This window comes from Cariama cristata, unplaced genomic scaffold (genome assembly GCF_000690535.1).
Source record: "Cariama cristata isolate BGI_N322 unplaced genomic scaffold, ASM69053v1 scaffold6565, whole genome shotgun sequence".
Classification (NCBI taxonomy): Eukaryota; Metazoa; Chordata; class Aves; order Cariamiformes; family Cariamidae; genus Cariama; species Cariama cristata.
Window position 1 is genome coordinate 88,550 of NW_009615723.1, and position 21,618 is coordinate 110,167.

Sequence of the window (21,618 nt, forward strand, 5' to 3'; positions counted from 1 at the left end):
TCTTAATTTCTAACCTAACTTTTCAGTATTTAGCTCAGCTTCTGCCATTAGGCTTGTGATAAAGCTTTAACTACTATTACAAAAAACTCAGACTGCTGTTTTACCCTTTATAGCATAAGCTGACAAAGCCTCCAAATCCTTCACTCACATAAGTGGTTCTCAACAATCTATGTATCCACTTCATATCTGATATTTTTGGTTTTGAAAATGTTAAAAGCCGTTAAAACCTAGATAGTAAACTAGCTAGCCAGTCAGTGTTGAAGAAGTTCACATTTATTTAACACACCTTCAGACTGTAATTAGTGAATCAGTAAGGCCACAATTATTCATTGGACTAACGAAGTCTTAACATGATAGAAATAAAAGGAAAAAAAAAAAAAGGGAAAAACACCATGATCTCACAAAGGTGTCCTCTGTTATAAAAACCATTAGTACAAGTTACACAGCATGTTTCTCCACTCCTCTATCAGAAGCTCATACTACCACATCCTAGTATAAAGAAAAAAGAAAATAAATGTATACATCCTAAAACTAAGTTTATTGTAATAATGAAGTATTAATTATAACCAAAAAATTGTAATTTGTAAATTATTAATGTTGTGAGTTCTCTGTTTTCTGCCTACTAAATCATGACAGATGCCTACAACTTCTTTTTCTTAATTATAAGCAAGGCAATCAAAGTGTTTAAAAAACCTGAAGACTCTACTTATTTCATCTCTGACCTAAATAAAGGATATGTTACCAGTAACTCCAATAACAATGTGCACCTCCACCATAAATTTCCAGTGAAAGAGCACAAAACGTACCCTTCTTACAGGACTGTAGAAGGCTTTAAAAAAAAGGTATGTTTGATTATAACTTTTTTTTTTTAGCTAAAGAAATCAACAAAATGCTTCAGCACTTACAAACTCCATTCTAAACTGTCTAACCTTTCAAAAACCATCTTTCATGATGCAGTTTAAACCACCTAATCAGCCTCTTCAAGCAATGCTGTCCAGTGGATCCAAGAAACCTCAATCCTTCCTCCAGGATTTTGCAAGAAGTGAAATTAGAAAGATGACATTTGCCAGAGCTTTGCCCTTCAAGATTACTATACATAGAACCAGAACAGGCCCTCTTACTATTCCCTGAGAAAGTCTTAAATTTAACTTAATCTTTTCATGTCTTTATTTAACAACACATTTAAAAGACTGGTGAAGAGCAAAGTAGGATTGCAACATACTGAGCAACAAGAATACCACAATAAGGTGCAAATTCTTATATCTCACTGACTTGTCACTGATACTTCAGTTTGTAAACAAATTCAAACCCACTACTTGAGAGTGGAAAGACTAGACTGTGTTTTATAATTGGTATTCTACCCCTCCTTAGCACTGTTACTGTGTCAGACTAATAGATATTGTATTTACTTACTACAAGTACTTTAAAAATTCTGTCAAATTAAACATAATATTGACATTTAAATAATAAACCCACAACAATTTAGAGAAATACTAGGTTTAAAAGTCAAGCATTCCACTACTAAAATTATGAATTCTGAAGAACTTATTAGAAAAGCAGATTTAGGCAGATATCGGTATTAAAAAAAACAATTCTTAGGTCTTAATTAATTCCATCACAGTTCCCACTTGATGACACTGCAAGTATGTACAAATGTTTATTTACTAATGCAACTGGAACAAGGCATACCTTTGTGGAACTGCTTTCAGTAATTTTTGCTAGCTGCCAAAGGATTACATAATGCGTACACTGCAGTGCATGAATAACAATCTGAAATCAAAAGGAAAAAACTCATTAGATGACAAAGGCCAATAAAAGACTGAAACAAAAGCTATTTATTGTTGTACCTAAAGAACACATTTTAACTACAGACCTGTTCTGGCATGTCTCCATTTTCAATGCCAGTTTTCAATAACTTGTAGTTGCAGCCAAACAAGTCCCATCTTGATAGGTCATGAGCACTGGAAGCATCAGAAATGAAGCAAAGATGTAATTTAACTAACATCATTTCTGCAATTTGATGTTAACAACTACTAAAAGCTTAACTAGTCTAAAAAATAAATAAATAAATAGATAGATAGAACCCAAACCACAGATACCCGCCCCAAGCCCCAACAAAACAGACCCCCAATACCAACACATAAAAAAAAAAGGGGGGGAAAAAACCCCTGAAGATTTCAGTTTTGCAAATATTTCTTCATATATTCAAAATGTGTCATGTTCTGCACAACTCTCATTCACACTACAAAAAACCCTCCAGGTTGCATCAAAAAGTTAAGAGAAATTAAAACCAAACAAAAACAATTTCCCCCCCAAACCCTGACAGATGTTTGCAGAAGCCTACTTACTTGTGAAAAGCAGTTATTCTCTTCAGTGTTGACAAGACTTGATATGCATCATCTTCATCAGGTTCCTCCCCCTATTTAATAATCATATAGTAAGATATCCCAAGCAATGTATGCTAAGCAAACTAGGGAACTTCAGAAGATTTAAAAAAAAAACCAAAACAAAACAAAAAGCAACCCACCAAACCCCAAAATACACCCTCCCCCCCAACATAAACAAGGGAGGGTGGAAGAAAGTGCTCCACATCCAAATTATTTATCAATGACATTTGTTTTTAGAAGAGTTAAAGACCTTGAGAAAGAAGGTAGCAGTTCATGTTTAGAAATAGTCAGCAGCACAAGCAGAAATAGGGGAGGGGTATAGGGAGGACGAAGGAGAGGAAAAAAAAGCCAAAAAGTCTAGGACAGTGGAATGCGATGTATTATGTAGGTGCTTCAATTTTCTTCGAAGAATCCAGCAGAGGCCACTGTCAGACAATAGATACTGGACTAGATGGGCCACAGGTCAGTATCTCAATCTTACTTTAATCACAGAAAAAAGTCTTTGAGACAGGTAAGGGAAGTGTTTTGTTCTAATTTTCCCACAAGTTCTGATCAACTTGCATTTGGAGAAAGAAAAGGAGTAAAAAGAAAAGGGTCCAAAAAGTATCTATTTAAGTACACAGGATAAAGTATCTAAGGTCACAGAAACTCCTCCTCAGTGTATCAGAGATACCGCAAGTCCAATGTGTTTTACTGTTCTGTAGTTGCACAACCTTACCCAAAGCACTATGGATTTCAACACTTCTACCAGAGTATTTGCCATTTTCCTTCAAGCCAACTGCCTGAGATTTTATTTCCTTGCTTTACCTCTCATTCTTTTTTTTTTTGCACATCTCCCCCCCCAGAGGGGGAAACACAGTCCACATATCTAGGGTTTCTAGAGTGGAGTCCTAGTTCAGGCCAATAAGCAAGAGGAACGGGAGCAAAGCTTGATAAAGTAAGTCGGCATCTGATAAGTGTGCAGAATGAAGTCCTGAAAAAGACACTTCCCATGCTCCTTATCACAGATGAGGAGGAGGAGAAACAAGTTTTGTCTGAATGTCAGAGATCCCACATAGTGAAGTTAAATACTGTATCACAAAATTCTCACTCTTCAGATTAGCACTGTGTGGGAACAAAGTGATTTTTAAGCTATTAACTGCATCTGCTTACATTCAGGAAGGGAGGGGGAGTGTTTTCTAGAGATTTTGATATTTAACAACAGCAACATGCAATCACAGACAAGACTAACAACACTAGTACATCTGAGGAGAATCCTAGTGGAATTAAAATGTTACACACCTCTCAAAAACATGAGCTTCAAAACCTAACGGTGAAAAGCTCACATAGTTTCATAGTTTATCTGAAACTTACCTCAAATTCACAAAAGACACTTGTCAAAAGGAGATTAAAATTAAAGACTCACTGTCCTAATATAAAAGAACAATGTGAGTTCACATAATCACATCAATGATACTGTTGTATTATTGTGCTTGACTTAACAGTTTTGAAAGTCAGACGAAGTTCCCATCCCTAACGCACTGACTTGCATAGGAAGGCAGAAAAGCATACTGGAAATATTCACAGTGGCAGGAAAAGTTGATCTTGCACATTAAAATACCTCTTGCAGGAAGTCTTCAAGAAGTCGATTAAACTTGTCTGCCAATTCATCTATTAACTGACTTCTTGCAATGTCAACCCTGTTAAAGATTGTGAATTCTTCATTACAGAGAGCGTGGTACGTTTTTGAACAGGCTTCCAAAACATCTATATCTGTGTGCTTCTCCACAATATCCCGGATTTGTCGCAGTAAGGCATCCAAATGCTACAAGAAAGATGAGGCGTGGCGAAAAAAAAAAAGTATTCACATATACATACATACATGTATGTATTTTTAATAAACCTTAAGGAATTTTAAAATATAAATTCAATTTATTTCTTTTGTAACTACCATACAGAACACAAAACACTTCCAGAAAGCCAGTGAGGCTTCTGAGTAAATTAAAAATCTATTTAGCAAAAATTAAGTAGGAACTTGTCAAAGGCTAAAGATTCAATGCATTTTTAAAAGTCATTAAAAATTTGTTGTTGGTATGGTTTTATCTAACACTTGAATTTGCAATGACAACTGAACCACACAGAAGCATTTATCTCCCACTCACAGAAACATTTATAGGTGGTCTTAAAAGCTGTATAATTAAAGATTTAGATTCATAACACTCAAGTGTCAGCACTGAAACCAACTTCAGCTGTTCTCATATGCCTCCCCTCAACCTGAGTTGCTCACTGCTGCTCTACCACTGCTAGGCTATGCTGTCAACTAAACATTTTATTACTTTTTTGACCCTAATGATTCTAGCTACTTGCTTCACAATACAACAAAATAATGCATCTGAGAAGCAGAAAACAGAGATGAGAATAGCTTACATCAACTTCATCACCATAGCAGATAAAATGAGAGCAGTAACTACATCATTTGTGATCTGGCAGTTTTCCCCTTTTTCATGCAATGAAGATTCTGGTTTATCAGTTTCAGTGATCAGAAAAAGAAAACTTATCAAGCTATTTCTACAAGCTTTATCTATCAGGTAGCATACCTCAAACATGACCATAACCCAACAATAAATACTCTTGCATAAAGTTCATCTAACTGGCAAGATTCTGTTAAAAACTCGCCAGACAGACCTTAGAAAATTCAGACTTTCAGTATCTCTAAGAGCAGCAGCCAGTCACAGCTCTGAAGTCCAAGCCTCATTCTCAGTAAGTGTTATGATAAATACAGTCTGACTACACAAAAAACCACACCTACAATGCTGACTGAAATTCCAGTAACTAAGTCTAAACTCTGATTTTTCTCCTTTTGTGTTAGGTGTTATTAAATATTACCTTACCTTTTCTAATCGCCCTGTTGTATAAATTTCCAAATCAAAGTACTGTGGCAACTGCAATAAGTTGGTGACTTTTTCTGCATCTACAGAATACTGTAGAATTGACAAGGAAAACATTTAAAGAAAAAAGTCTGAGAAACACAATTCATTATAGATCAATCAAATATTAATAAAGACTAATAAGAAAAACAAAGACTTGTCCAAGCCATACAGTTAATTACAGACACTATACTTGTTAACATTTCAACAACAGTCCATCAGCAAGAAATGGAATTAAACCTACCTTTGCTAGCAACTGAGGAAGTGCCACTGCAAAAAGTTCAGTAATTTTTGTCCTGTCATCCAACTGAGTTTTCTTTTCCTTTGCTGTCAGCACCTAAAATATTGGTATTGTGAGGATTTTATAACTAAAAGTTCTGGTGCAAAGTTCATTATCATTAATGAAATGACAATTAGATACACAGACCTTCTAATATCACTGTGAAGTACCAATGGAAAAAAAAAAAAAAGCCCATTAAAAAAAACACTCAGCACTCAATGAAATTCAAAGTTACACCTAATCTTGTTGAGATTATCTTGAAAAGAGAAGCAACAATGTAAAACAAAAGGTTTACCTTCCCTGCAACAAAATACCATGATCAGACTACTTTCCTGGACAATGAAAAAACAGCAAGCCTTTCAGTTTACTTATGATTTTTGATGATATTTACTCAATTCATACATCATTCTGATCTTCATGCAAGTTTTCAATCTGTACCTAAACGGGTTTCTTACCAATAGCTACACTAATCTTGAAAGCATTTCCCTTCCCTGCTTAGTGCCCCAGCAAAAGAGAGCTGCCTAAACTCCATATAATCAGAGAAAAGCCAACTGGTGGACTGTCCTCCTTCCAAAGACACTATGAAGTATATTCCCCTCCCTCATTTTGCTCTTTCAAATCAAACCTTTTTTTTTTAGCTTTCCCAAACATTGATTTTTTTTCTCCTTTCCAACCAATACTTCTTTCAAAATCAATTTGTATTACCTTTAACAGTAAAAACAAATGCAGTAGTCCAAACAGTATTAAGCATGTGCCAAAGTCCAGAAAAAGTGAACTAACCAGAGTAGTCAGATACTGGAGGCTGTGGAGACCAAAGCTGAATTTCTGAATTCAGTCCCTTCAGCAGCAACAGCCTGCAACCTTTTCCCTTCCTCCCACCCTGTCCCTGCATAGCCATTCCCACATCTCTAGATCAGTAGCTTTTGGCTCCATACCCTTTTCCCTGTTCCTCTTCCCACAGGAGGATGACATTCAGCTGCTTGCCGAATTGTACAAAGCATTATTTCAATCAGTGCACTTTCCTGTCTATCCGTTAAAGCTGAAATTTAAGGAACAGATGTTAATACACAGCTTGATTTTTCATCTTCCACAAGTATTAGTATCTACGAATTTTAATTTTTTTTTTAAGATACATTTATTTTTTTAAAGAAAAAAAGGCATTTAGGCCAATAGCTCATTTCCAGGAGTAGAGGTGGCAAAGGGAATAGACAAGATAAACACTTTATAAAACAACATAAGAAAATATTTAAAATTGAGGGAGTATCACTGGATGAGTCATAGGACAGGAGAGAACAAATACCAAGTTTTATAATCATTTTAGTTCCTTTTCCTTTTTCAGAGGTCCATTTACTAGGGCCTATGAATTACAGAATTATGCCAGGGATTTTGTTTGGTTTTACTCTTTTTAAAGCAATAATGGTATTTTTCCATAGATTACTTTTAACACTCAATAAACGAACCAGTTTCACAAGCAACTTAGTTTCTCTAATGCCAGAAGTGCAGCGTGAACTTGTGAAACAACAGGGCAACTGGACACTACATGCTTATTCCCTCTCTTTTCTCCCTCTTTTCTTCCCACCATTATTCTGTGTCTCACTTTCACACCAGAAGTTCTCTTTCTACTCTTCATCACATTTTATAATTAGTATTAGTGATTTATTATAGTCATGTAAAAATAGAGAATATATGGGGACTCATAAATGTAAACATCTTACTTCCTTGTAAATCAAGACTAACAGAAACTGCATAGCAATATAAAGAAAGATCTACAAAAATCTCTTACGTTCTTCTCCATTGAGAGGCTCCTCCAACAGAAGACTGTTCATACATTCCCAGTCCTTCAAGAGGTCTGTTGCACAGTCCCACATGCTGTCCACAAGATAAGCAGCATGCTCATGCAACTAAAATGAGAATAGATTAAGTATTTTTCTTTATCAGCAATGAAGTTCATTACAGAACTTGCTATAATACAGGGTATTTTTCTCACTTGGTTCCTGTCTGGCAAAAAAAACCACTGAAAATTCTGTGAGCTCTCTGGTTCAAGAGAAGTCTCTCTTCTCCAATTAACTTAAAAAGATGAATCCACAGCAACTGCTACAAAAGAGTAGTGCTACATCTGTCAGAGCTTGGTAGATGAAGGGAGTAGTGGGGGGCGGGGGCGGGGGGGGGGTTTGTTTTGGTGGTTTTTTTCCCCCTCCTCCCTTATAATCTCCTTAATCACAATTTCTTTCCACCTACTTATTAGCATGAAGAATGACAGAAGAATATTTGTCAGAGTATAGCTCACAGTCTGCCTCAACACTCTGTATTGGACAGATTCTTCAAATAAACACAACCACACGAAACCATCTTTCAATCACCAGGTTGCTCAAATAATAGGAAAACCAGGACAGATTCATGGTTATTAACCAATGAGTTGGCAAAAAAACAGCAATGAATTAAATTTAAAAAATTTAAAACAAAACCCAAACAAAACCAAAAAAACCAAAACATACACCACAAAACCAAGGATATCTCTGAAACTCAACTTACTTCACTTTCCAAAAAGAAAAACACTAATGTCTTCACAAGATTAGCATTCGGACTTTGTCTTCCCCTCCTTTTAAGTATCCCATCATCTTCAGGATCTCTGCGGCTAAAAAGCCTAAAAGAAAAATTATTTCAGGACAAGTTTCTTCTTCGTTGCCTTTGCCACAGACAATTCATATCAAGATACTGTTTTTTATAGACACACTCTTAACACCTTGCTGCTTGGCTCCACATTTTATTTTGAAAGGAAGTAATTTGGGACAAGGATCATTTGAACAACTTCATATATGCTGAGTTGGTATTTCACTGACTGTTTCCAGTGGAATGTGTAATTATAACAAAACACTTTACAAACATCAGTGATAACTGCAGGCGCTTGAGGTCCCATGCTCCTCTTTAGCAAACTACATTTTTTGAACCTCCCCACACCAGACTTTAAAGCAGCAAAGAAATATCAAAAGAAGATCTGAAATATATTAGATGGAAACTCTACTTTGTTTCCCTGCACACCCGATATATGTGTTGAATCTCTCTTTTTTTTTTGTAAACAGAAAAATTCTTTATGAAATGGTCACATGAGCCAATGGGGGCGGTGCGGAGCAGAAGGAACCAGAAATGGAAAAATGCTCGTTATGATGCAAGCACAAGTTTGAGTTACCAAACTACATGAGCATTTTCAGACCTTTCCACATAACACAGGAAGGATGGGAAAGACAGAGGAATGTTTTTATTATATTCCCTGTAGGTACAAGCTTTTAAAGTGCAGTCTTCAAAATCACTCTCTATTTCCCATTCAGGAAAAACTACCACAGTTCAAAAACTACAATAGTGTTACATTTTCTGTAAGTTATTTCTTAAGGTCACTTCACTATTCAGATCTTCCTTTTAATTAAAACTAATGAGAATCAGTATTAATGCACACACTAAACTCTCCAGGAACAAGAAGCTAACTACAATTTCTCTGTCTTACTTTTTATAAAGAAATTCCCCTGCAGCAACTGCTACTGGCCGATGAGCTGAATAAACCAGATGGTAGACGTTTTCACAGTCTTCTGCAGTCAGAACTTCTTCACTACTCCTAGGGATGGGAAGAAGGAAAGAAAAAAAAAGAAAAAGCTGAGTCAATAGAGTATTAACTCTAATGAGGGAGATGAAAATGAAGGTGAATCTAAACTCTTTCTTTCAATTTATCACCCTAAAACCCAAAACAAGATAGCTCAGCTCCAAAGTCTTCCTAAACAAAAATTACTAATAAAGTATGAGCGTTTAGTAGAAGGTTACGCTCAGAAGTTTGACTACTGTGTAATGTTCAATACATCCTATGTTTCTTCAGTTCAAATATTCCATGACAGCTTCAAATGAGGGAGGCTGAATTCTCAGTCTCTAGTCTTTACACTTACTTCACAAGTAACAGCATGGATCAAGCTAGATTACATTTAAAATTCCATTTGTTTGAGTGCCAGATGCACAGACATTTCTCTAAACTTTGGATTATCTGAATTCTATGCCCTCCTCGCCCACAGGTATGAGAAATACTTTCAAGTTCTAACATTTGTTGTAGGTCAGGTAAGGAGGTATATATGTACTTACTGTAAAACAAGAGTGAGTAATTTTATTGCTTGGACTGCAACATCATATTCTTTGTCAAGAGTCATAGACACAATTCTATCCTAAGAACACAAAAGAAAGTATTTTCAAAAAGGAAAGAAGTATAATACAACTTTAAAAAAATTCATATGTACTTAAAAATATGAAGTCACACTAACCTTGAACCGACTGGTGAAGAGTTCCAATTTGGAATTAAGCTCTTTATTATAGTAAAGCCCTTGCAAAGCAGTTAGGCATTTGAGTCTTACTTCCCCTTGCTAAAATAAAATTAAGAACTGGATTAAAAGTCAAGTATAGCATACAGATGTGATCTTCAAAATCATACCAGATAAGTTTCTTTTGCAGTCTGAATTAATTCAAAGACAAAGATTAAACATTGTCAAGATACACTATCAATAATCATGTTAATGACATAAGAATACGTCCTTGTTTGTAACAAGCCAATGAAAGAAAAAACAAAAAAAAAAACCCAATGTCTTACTGCATTTAGTACTACTGCAAGTCAAAATACAATTGTTTCATTCTTTAAAGATGTACTCTAAATGCTCAAGATACCTCTGAGCAGAATTCTAAGTGTTTCCTTTCACTTAAATTAAACCTGCCAACATCCATATCATTAAGGATCATCTCTCGTTAGATCAGAATTACCAAGTAGATACAAACAGAAATATTCCTCTGGAAGTACAAAATCTGCTTTAGCAGAGAACATGTTTTAAGGCATAGACACAGAAAAACTTTTTTCAAAAGTCTAGGACAACTGACTTCACACAGATTCTTACCACCCCACTGCCAGAAGTTACTGTTTTTTGATACTGAACCCATGAACAGCATAGCATGAGTGAGCATCCCTCACTCATTTCACTTCAAATTCGATAGCTTGAAGTCTCCAGTGCAAGAACTGAGACAATGTGCTGAGTCAACAATGAATCCAGGAGAATTTGTAAACTGAACCTGTTGACAACTCCAAGCAGAGAATAATCTCTACCTGGTAGCTGGTAAGTAACAGTTTGAGGCACTCATCAGCACGGAAGGGGACTTTTCCCATGCTTTTTACAGCTAGCTGAGAATGATAACACGTTTTATTTGGTAAAACAGAGAAACTGTTAGGCTATGAGAATGGATTATTCCATGTGAAATGCATTAATTTTAAAAAGTATTATAAAGTAGAGAGTCTGTATCAGTCATAAATAAATAGAAATTGCCATTTCCTTACAAATAACAGTTCTTTAAAACTCTCTAAAACCATTCAAAAGATTCAAGTCTATTTTATACATATGTTGACACACCAGTGCCTCTGAGTGATAAGAAAAGCAGTGACTGATTAAAACAGTTAAGAGATCAGAACCTAGTCTGGCAAGGTCAACCACCAAACACATGGAGTTACGCTTCATGACCCTGTTCCTTTTCCTCAATGAAGCTTACCTTATCATGCATAGTCCAGCCTACATATTTTAAGTAGCTGTCATTGAGAAAGGCGTCACTGTACATCTTCATCCATATTCCAATCTCTTCAATACAGATAGCTCTTATTTCAGCAATTGCATCTCTATGGAGAGAAGTGGTGCAATACGATCAAACAGTTGAATAATTAGAAATAGCTTGTCACCAGCTTCCAAAACAAATTAATGAAGCTGCAAAGTACTTAGTAAGAGAAACTTACCGGTATCTATGCACAAAAACACCTTTAAATATTGCATTCATCATGTTTTCTATTTCATCCTGATTTTCCTGAAGCTGAAAGAATGAACAGAGCACATATACAGTGAGCAGCACTTTTACAGTCAGATCAGATGGTGCTGATGCTAGACAAACTAAATTAACATTTGCAAGTGTGGCCATTAAATGCTTTCCTGAAATAGTCACAAGTCTGTTCCACAGTACAATATGCTATCGCTTAAGGAATTTTATCTACCACACCATACAAATTTTAGTAATTCTGACCACTAAAAAACTGTTCTTAAACTGTAACAAAGACATCTTAGGTTTCGGCAAGCTCCTCAAGTTATTTATAAGAAAATTTGATTTAATTTTCTGGTCACTTTTTAAGCCTGATGTTCAGCCCAATTTTTAATACACTTACTATGTTTTTATGGACACGCATGGTTACAACATTATCCAAACCATGTGAACTGCATTACACTTTTCTGTACGCTAGAGAATTTGCAATCTAAAGAGACAAGATACAGATGAAGAACTTTGCAAAAAAAACCAAAAAAACGCAGAAACTGAGTAAGGTATTACAGAAAAAATTAATTTAAGAATATGGAGCTGAAAAATAAAAGAGCAGACAAATTCAGTTTCAGAGTAACAATACAAGTGCAAGACACGGAAATGAGTTGCAAAGTGATACATGTAGTGTTTTAAAACACAGAAAATTTGCTTTGAAAATACAAGAAAGTCAGTTAAAAAATTTGAAAATAACTAAATATTGTCAGCAGATAAGCATGTTCTATCTGCAGATTGAACTATAAAGGTAGGACAAATTGACATAATGCTAATGAGAATAGTCAAAGACTGAGAAAGTCTACATTTCGGTGGATGAGATTAAGGAAAAAAAAAAAACCAAAACAAACCACACAAACAAAACATTCACACACACTCCCTCCAAAATGCCACCAAGAAACCACCAGAGATATGACCCAGATAGGGGGTGGGGAGGGTGGCACACTGCAGGGGAATGGCTACAAAATGTAAAAGACCCCTCCTACAGAAGTTTAAAAAAAACAGCAAGAACAATTTCCATAGCATCACAAGATTTAGGAATTTATGGAAGAAGGGAAAACTATAAGAAAATATAGGAAGAAGAAAAAGACTATGAAAGCTAAATAATTAACATGTTCTGGGCCTAAATCTAACAACAGCCTCTGAAGTATGAAGAGTAAAAAAAAAAAAATTCAAAATATTAAAACTAAAGACACGCCAAAAGAATCAATGAATAAAATGAATTTTAGTACTGGATAAAGCAGAGTTATCAAAGCAAAAGAACCTGAAATTGAACAAACAACTGAAAGTTACTTCGAAGGCTACTTTCATTTAGTACTAGACAAACAGAAAATCAGAAAATCAAAAAGTCAAAACCAAAACTAGAAAAGCTGGTAAGAAATCCTAAAAGCCAATATACGTAAGAGAGATTGACACTGGGAAGAGTCTTGAGTCTCACATCACTGCCTTTTCAGTGTATCTATGTGTTATGTGTGACAGGACTGTCCTGCACACACACCTAGCGCAACTACATTTAATGGGTGTTGAAGTCATCAGTCTCAAACTGCAAGATCTTTGCGAGATGAACAGAAGACAAAGCTGTTACTTTCTTGACAATTCAGATAAACTAAAAATGTTAACAGGTAACAGCACAAAAGTTGAAGAGCAAAGGTGAGATGTTTCCTTTGATCATGAGAAGGTTATTTCTAATGTCTAAAATGAACAAACAAAAAACCCCTAACAAACAAAAAAACCCCACCAAAACAAAAACCCAGTTGCCCAAAAACCAAAAACTTAAACCTGAATGAATTAGTGCTTGCAACAAGACAGCACTGTCAGCAATGAATCAGCAAGTCCCTTTTACACCAAAAGAAAGAAAATAGAAGTAGATTGCATTTTCAATTTTGATAGTGTTTTCTGTAGAAGAAAAAACCTTATCTAAAGCCTTTAAAGACACTTTCTGCTGAGATCGGTATTGACATCATAAAAGCAGCATTTTGCTCCAAGATCATGGGGTTCTTCTCTAGAATCCAAACCCAGTCAATGTATGATAATTTTTGTTACATATTTGAGCGCTGTTTATGAAACTAGTCAAGAAATACAACAAAAAAATTATCTATTACTGATTGCAGTCTCTCTTGCTAACTGCACTAAGAGGGCACAATCCGAAAATTTTTTAGGAGTCTACATTCATCTCTTTTTACAGAAAACTAGACAGATGGCAAGAAGCACCTTTCAAAGTTTTTCAAACGTTAAACGTGAACAACTTAAAGAATGAAACAGAGGGACTAACCATTACCTTTAAAAAAAAAAAAGTAAGTTACAGAACAAGGTTATTGTCATTTATCAACACTCATTCAAGGCACACTAGCTACAGACAGTTGCACTAACCTCCTTTCTTTTCTGTAGTAAGAGTTCCAACCTATCATTAGCTCGTTTCCCAATTATTTTATTTCGTTCTGCTTCATACTGCCGTTGTGTATTGTCCATGTTAATACTAAGATTTAATGCAACATTCACTAAAGCAGTCATCAGCTTCATGGCTACAAAAAAGTGAAAAAAATACAGATTATTTAAAAGCTTACCCAATCTAAGAAAACTGATGAACAAAAATATTGACACTTCCTCCTGTCAATTTTTTCTGTATTTACGAAAACATATTCACTGTAAATTTCTTGATATGCAAACTTCAGCAGTGTTTTACCAAGCACTGCCTCATTACTTACCAACACAATAGATAAAATACTGACATTTTGTTCTTTTCTTTGTCAATTTTTTAAATACTACAAGCATTACGGTTGAATTGAGATACAGGATGTCCTTCTCCCAAAAAATGAAGGTGGAATGTAAGATTCGACAAACATAGCCCAGGAAATACTAAAAGGATTCCACTATTGGAATCAGTTAGTGGACTCATACTACCAGATCATTCAACCTTAAACATGCAAGAAGTTTCTCTTTTCAAGAGCAAATGTCTTAGCCAGCCAGCACCACCATATCGCACCATTCTTTTCCCCTCAACTTAATTTTAATGAGGGGCAGTTTTCTTTAAAGATTCCTTTATTTGAAGAAGCAGAGAAAGTACATCACCCAATTAGAAACCTGAGAGCTGACCAAAATGTAAAATACACTTGGGTGGGATTTTTTGCATGCTTTTATTTCTGAAAGCATGCAGACAAATATATCTATTCCAGAAACCAGGAGGTGGTCAATAGTTTACTTGTTTTTCTTATGAACTTTTGTAACAACAAAGCATGAAAGGACTTGCATTGGCAGAGCATACACAGAACATTGTAAAGCGTGTATCACTAGCATAAAGTTGATGACTAAGGCATAAAGACATGCAGATCTATCAAAGTATCGTCACACACTGATCTCCAAGGATATCAAGTTGAAAAGAACAAGTCTGAGCTAATCATAGAAGCCAAAATTACCACAAATAACAGTAAATATAGATACAAGAATTTTGTTGGCTGTCTCTATATAAAACACAGTCTTCAAGAGCACAAACTGTAATCTCAACAAAATGCACAAGTAATTACACAAAATCGACTACCAATGTGAACAAATGCAAATAGACTACTGATAAAAATTATTTTGTGTGACAGAAATTAACATGCAACGGGGCAACTTCTGCAACTTTTAAGTAAATATGGATACAAGAATTTTGTTGGCTGTCTCTATTCCCATATAAAACACAGTCTTCAAGAACACAAACTGTAATCTCAACAAAATGCACAAGTAATTACACAAAATCGACTACCAATGTGAACAAATGCAAATAGACTACTGATAAAAATTATTTTGTGTGACAGAAATTAACATGCAACGGGGCAACTTCTGCAACTTTTATTCAGGCACAACTCAAAAGAAGCAGTAAAAACTTGCATTTAAGAACTAAAATTTGTATTAGTCATATCGTACAACAGTCATATTGATGATAACAGCAGAATCAGTACATTCTCCCTGAAAGAAAGGTTTTGTTCCTCTCTCCATAGTAAATACCTTGGCTACTGGGAATCTCACAGCAGCATCCTGATGCGTAGGGTGCTAATGTATATTCAAGAGAGATGATCGATGAAATAGAACAACTGATAGGATAGTCAGAACTGGAGGTAGCTGTAAACTGGCCAGCTCCAATGAAGCTAACAATAACTATTTTCAGTGTGTCAAGAACTCAGTTTCACGTAGCCTAAATTCACCTTGTTCAGACTGAAATTGCTATAGTAAGCCTTATATAAGTGGACTGCTGCACAACGCCATCTGAGACACTTCTTCATTAATCAACGCAGGTTTAGGACTTCCTTATTCAAGCAGCTTATCCTTTGTCTATATGATGATGTATGTATTTAAAATACTCCATACTTAACTCATTAGGGGTTTCTTCATAATTTAACAGATTTGGGGAAAAAAAAATAACGTAAAAAGGACAATTACAATCACTAAATTTCTGTATGGTTTTAAGGATCAAGCATTCTTCAAAATTATTTCTAATGCAATGAATCGAAATGCTACTTTCAGTTACACTGTGCCATGGCCTCAATATACAGCACAATACAAATACGTAGTAAAAATTGCATCCAAACTAAAATATGACTCCTGTTTGACTTAATGCAGAGCATAAACAGGCTCAACTACATTTGAGGTTAAAAAGATAGCTACACCCTTATTATGACCAAAGACAAACTTGGAGAATCAACTGAAAAGTTTCCTTCTATATACTTTTTCTACTAAACTTAAAGCTAACAAAAATTAAGTAATACACAGCTGGTAGAGAACGCTTTAAAATAATGCTGTGTTTTTCAGTAATGAAAAACAAGTAAAGACAAGATAAGGAAGCTGTACCAAAACAAGTTGCATTAGACAAAAACTGTATCATCGAATGAAGCACGAGTTGAATGTCGAGTATCAAGTTCAACCAGAACAATTCTTTTCTGTGCAACACAAGACACAAAATGGAAGTAATACACAGATAAATATAATTCACTGACCTGCCAGTGTGCTAGTGTGCCGAAATGCTCTGACTTGTGAGTCTGACAGCCCGGTAAGCAGTGAAATGACAGTATCCATCATATATTCATCATATATGATGCTATATTGACATTGTCGGACGAGTACTCCAATAAACTCACAAAAACTGGATTTGAACTTCTTCCACTGGGGACCAGCCATAGTTAGCGGATAATCTCCACTATCCTATTAAAAAACAAAAAGAGAAACAGTGAACTCATTTAATAAAGTAACTTTTAAGACATTTTCAAAAAGATTAAAAAGAGATGGGTACAACTTTAAAGCCAAAACCTCCAACGCCATTAAAAATGATACATCAGAAGAATAGGATTCCACAAATACGAATCTACTTTGCAGCTTGGGTTTGTTATATGCAGAGACAACATTCTGCAAGTCCTACCATAAAAACCGCACATAACCAGATATACTGAAATAACTACTAAATTCCTCTTTCTGTTCTACTCCCTTAAAAAAAATTTCATACCCCTTACAAATCTGCTTCAGGTTACACTAGAACAAAAGAACCATCACGTGAACAGTTAGTTGACATCTTTAGGAACACCCAGTTCGGGACCATAATAAAGTTTACAGGGAGATGCTTCCATACCAGACTGAAAGTTCCTGAAGTCATAAAATGACCTACTATAACACCTTGAATACAACAAATATGTGTTCCTCCCCTGATTTGGGAATCCTTACAAATAATGGTAAGATGACAGGGGATGGAGTGAGAATAATTTATTTCAGTGTTCTGTGATCAGCTTCTTTAAGAGGCCAAACAACATTACAGGTCAAAAAAGAAGAAAGTATCCACGAAAAGGGATTAGAAATCTGCGAGCTGTTCATTAGAATTCTGTTACAAGAAAGTGAGTATAACGCTATGATAAAAAAAACCTGAACAGTCCCAGCTGAAGCTTTCTAAGTTTCATACAATGTTGCCTTATAGTAATGAAATCTATTTATGCATTGAGGTAGTTCTAAGGAATATTAAAATCCTTTTAAACAGAAAAATATTACATTTTCCCCTCTGTTAAAGCTACCGATGTTTTCTGGATGGGGAGGAGGTCACAAAATTATTTCTGTATTAGACAAATTTTAGGAGGAGGTTTTAAAGCTACCTTTACATTCTTTGGAACAGAGAGTGAAAGGAATACCGCTCAAAAATAAACCCACAAAAGGAAAAAAACCAACAAAAACACCACACAAACCCACATCTCATTTACCCCAACACTGAGTGGAACAGAAAGTGACAATTTAAAGGAAAAAAAAGTTTTAATCACCCAAGAAAGGCAAAGCATTTGTCTTCAACTGGAGAACAATCAAATTCAAATCCCCACGATTCGTAGATTAATGAATGTAAAGAAATAAATTCAGCACCCATTTTAAAAGGTAAAGACGACTTAAAGGCCTTACATACACAGCAGGAAAAGGGAGGCATCCCACACAGCCTCACAGTAGTAGGAGTTCCCACTATTCAAAAACTGAAAGTCGATATTGATTTCTTAAACCATTAATAAAGGAAGTTACATATATGCAAAGCTTTACTTCCTAGTCTTACAAGTTCAGTGAAATCAGGGAGTTCCACATTTTCATTCATTAAAGTCCTTTCATTTTTACAGCTCACCTTACCCTTCAAAGAAACCCGTAGCAAGATGATCCAGTAAGATTAGGTCAGGTAAAATAAAAAAATTACTATCAATACAGCACTTCACTAAATTACCTCATCAAATTCTTCAGTCATTTTTCGGATTATTTCAGAATTCTGCATATGTCGGAACATCTCTGCTGTAACAACTCCTACAATTTAGAAATTAGATTATTAGCACTTCTATTACGAAAGAGGTAGATGGCAGATGACATGCCTCCTGCTACAATGTAAAAATGATCGCTTTTCAGCTAACCTACAGATTATACACGTATTTAAGAAGTTACACATTTTATTTCAGCATCTGCGTATAACAAGCATTTGACACCAATACTTTATATATATGGGTTTTATTATTATGCTTTTTTTAAAGTATGCTTGTGTGTATGTACACACACATCTAGAATTTACTCATTCACTCGTATTCAGAAGTCAAAGATATTTGTGCCAGACTACTACATCATCCAAGAGACTACACTAATCTGAGGTGACCTTTCGGGACTCAAGATTCTAAATGGTCTAAGACCATTCTGAACAGTTCTACTGCTACTTATTATCTTCTGCACCTCAATAAACACAGTGGTTTCATGCAATTTATATTTGTCTTAGTCTCAAATTGTTAGAGTGTGAATAGTGATATAAAAACCAAACCAATCTCCTGAAGTTTACTGCAACTATCCTGCAAAATTCATGACAAGGATCACCTCAGAAAGCATCAAAAGATTCTGTAGGTTTATCTGGTAACAATAATCAAAAGGTCACTGCTCTTGAAAGCATTCATAACTTCTGAGGAACGCTGTTAGCTTTCTGGAAATTTATGCATGTTAAAAGTTTATCAGGACAGAGAAATGCTTGAGCAGAACAAACTACATCCAGTCCTACTCTATCAAGCGCAGTGACACTGCAGGGCAAGTTACCTTCTCCTCTTCAAAAGGAGGTATGGGGAAAAAGAATGGAGGACATGGAAATGAAGAAAGAAAAACAGAAAATAAAGAATAAAACAAAATATGGAAATACAATCTTACTGTAGACAGGCTACCATGAAGCTGTCCATAATATCTTTTAAATCAAGTATCTCTACAAAGGCTATGAAACAATCTTAAAACACTTAATGAGAAGAAATAAATAAATTCAAACTAGAATTCCAAGACTGAACAAGCTGAACTATCAATGTTAAGACAGGGAAATAGTTTTCTGAAGTAATAGCAGGAGCAGAGGAAGATGAAGTGTTAAGTACCAGTACTGCATTCTCTCTGGTGTGAATACAAAAGGCTTACTCTACATTTTTAAAGATAATGTAATATTTCTAAACCTCCTGCTCCCACCTTCAGAAATAATAGCTTAACTACAAGAACCTAGTAATGTAAACTAGCCACAGGGATGGAGCAGTCCTACAACATATGTAGTATAAAAGCAAAGAATGAGATTCATACTCTAATATTACTTAAATGGATGAATAAACATTTCAATACCTTACCTTTGCAGCCTGAACACTGAATAAAGAAGTTAATGAGATCAAGAAGTGCTATATCTCTGTCATGTTTGTATGACTCTATCCAGTCATCCACTACAGACTGAAAGGAAACAAATATAAAGGGTTTTCATAAATTGAAGGCAGTGTTATTTAAGTGCTTTCCAGAAAGTCATTCTTGTTCCTTCCATAAATAACTTGAAGTCTGTGGTTTTTTGATTAATATGGAACAAAATGTTGAATGATCCTTTACTGCCATAGTATCAGTTTTCAACAAAAGAACTCCTTTTATTCTATAAACATATAAAAGTATGAAACTGACACCTAAACATAAAGCACAGGAATACCATATAGTCCTACAGTAATTTTGGTTGAGGAAGAACGCAAAAAATAATTGGTGTATTTTACAGAAGCAAGTTTTCCCCCCCACCTAGTGATGGTTCTCTAAAGATACTATTTAGGTGTTCGGTTCCAACAGCTACAATTCCCTATACTCTTCAAAAATAGGCCCCTTTCATGAGCTGTGCTTCCACACTAGCCATAACAGGATGAACAGCCCTACACTGCATGGACGTTCATTACTCTGTATTCACTAAATCAAATAGAAACAAGAATATTTTACTAAAAATCCTTAAAGGGAAGTACATTAACAGGAAACCTGTGATAGGGGTTTTGAGAAAACAGAATTTACATTCAATTATGTTTACACCATCCATGTGTATAGTATGAATCGTTTACTGCAGAATTCATAAAAGCATACATCTTACAATTAATTTATTAACACAGGCACAAGAGACTCACTTTAGTATCAAGCTCTCAGTTTTGAGTTTTTTTAATATGTTGATACCCTGCCCTGAAATCTAGAGTTATTCTAAATAAAGTGAGATGATGGAATAGTTCACAACTTCCAAGAGATAACTGGACTACGCAGCATCTCTAATGCTTCCTGTATGTACTCTTCTCAGTGCTTACTCTCACAGGCAATAATGCTGTCAGCAAATAAAACATATTGCCATGCAGAAGAATTTCTGAACAGAAATACAGCTACATACCTCTTCCCTGAATTTAAGACTGTTTACAGTATGATGCACAGCTTCCATCAGTAAGACAAAAAGAATGGAAAACTCAAAAGTGAAACTGTCAGTCTTCCAGGTAGGCGCAGAACCTACAAACTAGTACTCATTTGACTGATTTGTGGGGAGGGGTGAAATAATGTAGGAAACACCTTAAATTAGGCTTATAAAGATGGTCACTGTGCAAAAACAGGATAATGCTAGGAACGGGACAGGTATTTCAGTTAAGCAGCCTTGTTTTCAGAATTTATTTCTTTTGAAGAACCTCCATCAAAACAGCAGTTCCTTAAAACATTTTCTCTCAGTGGACGAACCATCTGGTTTTGCCAGAGAATAGACACTGACTCAGAAGGAGGTGTGGAACAGAATTTAAAATAAAGTAAAAATTATTATCAAAATCTTTTCAGGTAAGCAAGTGCCAAGGGCCACAGAGAAAACTTTTTACACTAAGCGCTGAAGTGGACTTTACTTTAGAAATATTTGGAGATTTTTTTGCTTCCTTAATTTTGACAAAAAAAAAATATTTACTAAGATTCACTTTATTACCCAGGTATCAATTCCCTAATTCAACAGAGTAATCAGGCCTGGCAGAAGTCCATTTTGTTCTTGGAAAGCAAAATATTTTGGCTGTGTATCATTTGAAACAGCTAAAACACCATGAAGATACAACCACTGGTAATTGGCTGTAAATGTAGCACACACAGCAACAGTTAGAAAAGTGTAGTTTTTCCACCCGCTTTGAAATACCACAGAACAAAACAAAAGATGGAAGTACGAGAATTTCTCTGTGCAAATACATCAAAGTAGTCTGCTCTTTTTTAAAAGTCTGAACTAAATTCTGCCAGGGAATTCAGGCTTCAAGGTTCCCAGCTCTAATGCAAGAGCCTGCAAACCCTGAGAGGACTGCATATAGCCCCGGCTTCCTGCACGTGTATCACAGAAGCTGTAAACTCTACATTTTCAATCCCAAAGATAGTCTTTCTTGGAGGCTGCTGAGGAGTCACATGA

At 35.4% G+C, this 21,618-nt stretch overlaps 1 protein-coding gene across 1 annotated transcript in view; it reads right to left on the reverse strand.

Moving 5' to 3' along the window:
* STAG2 (stromal antigen 2) overlaps positions 1–21,618 on the reverse strand; it is a 43,198-nt gene that overhangs the window by 17,231 nt on the left and 4,349 nt on the right. Inside the window, 18 exon segments of the mRNA XM_009699918.1 lie at positions 1,690–1,770; positions 1,874–1,961; positions 2,349–2,419; positions 3,988–4,191; positions 5,258–5,347; positions 5,538–5,630; positions 6,509–6,612; positions 7,357–7,474; positions 8,106–8,217; positions 9,073–9,180; positions 9,693–9,772; positions 9,869–9,967; positions 11,133–11,256; positions 11,371–11,444; positions 13,803–13,954; positions 16,403–16,607; positions 18,142–18,218; positions 19,544–19,640. Of these exon segments, the coding sequence (XP_009698220.1) occupies positions 1,690–1,770; positions 1,874–1,961; positions 2,349–2,419; positions 3,988–4,191; positions 5,258–5,347; positions 5,538–5,630; positions 6,509–6,612; positions 7,357–7,474; positions 8,106–8,217; positions 9,073–9,180; positions 9,693–9,772; positions 9,869–9,967; positions 11,133–11,256; positions 11,371–11,444; positions 13,803–13,954; positions 16,403–16,607; positions 18,142–18,218; positions 19,544–19,640 (1,977 nt within the window).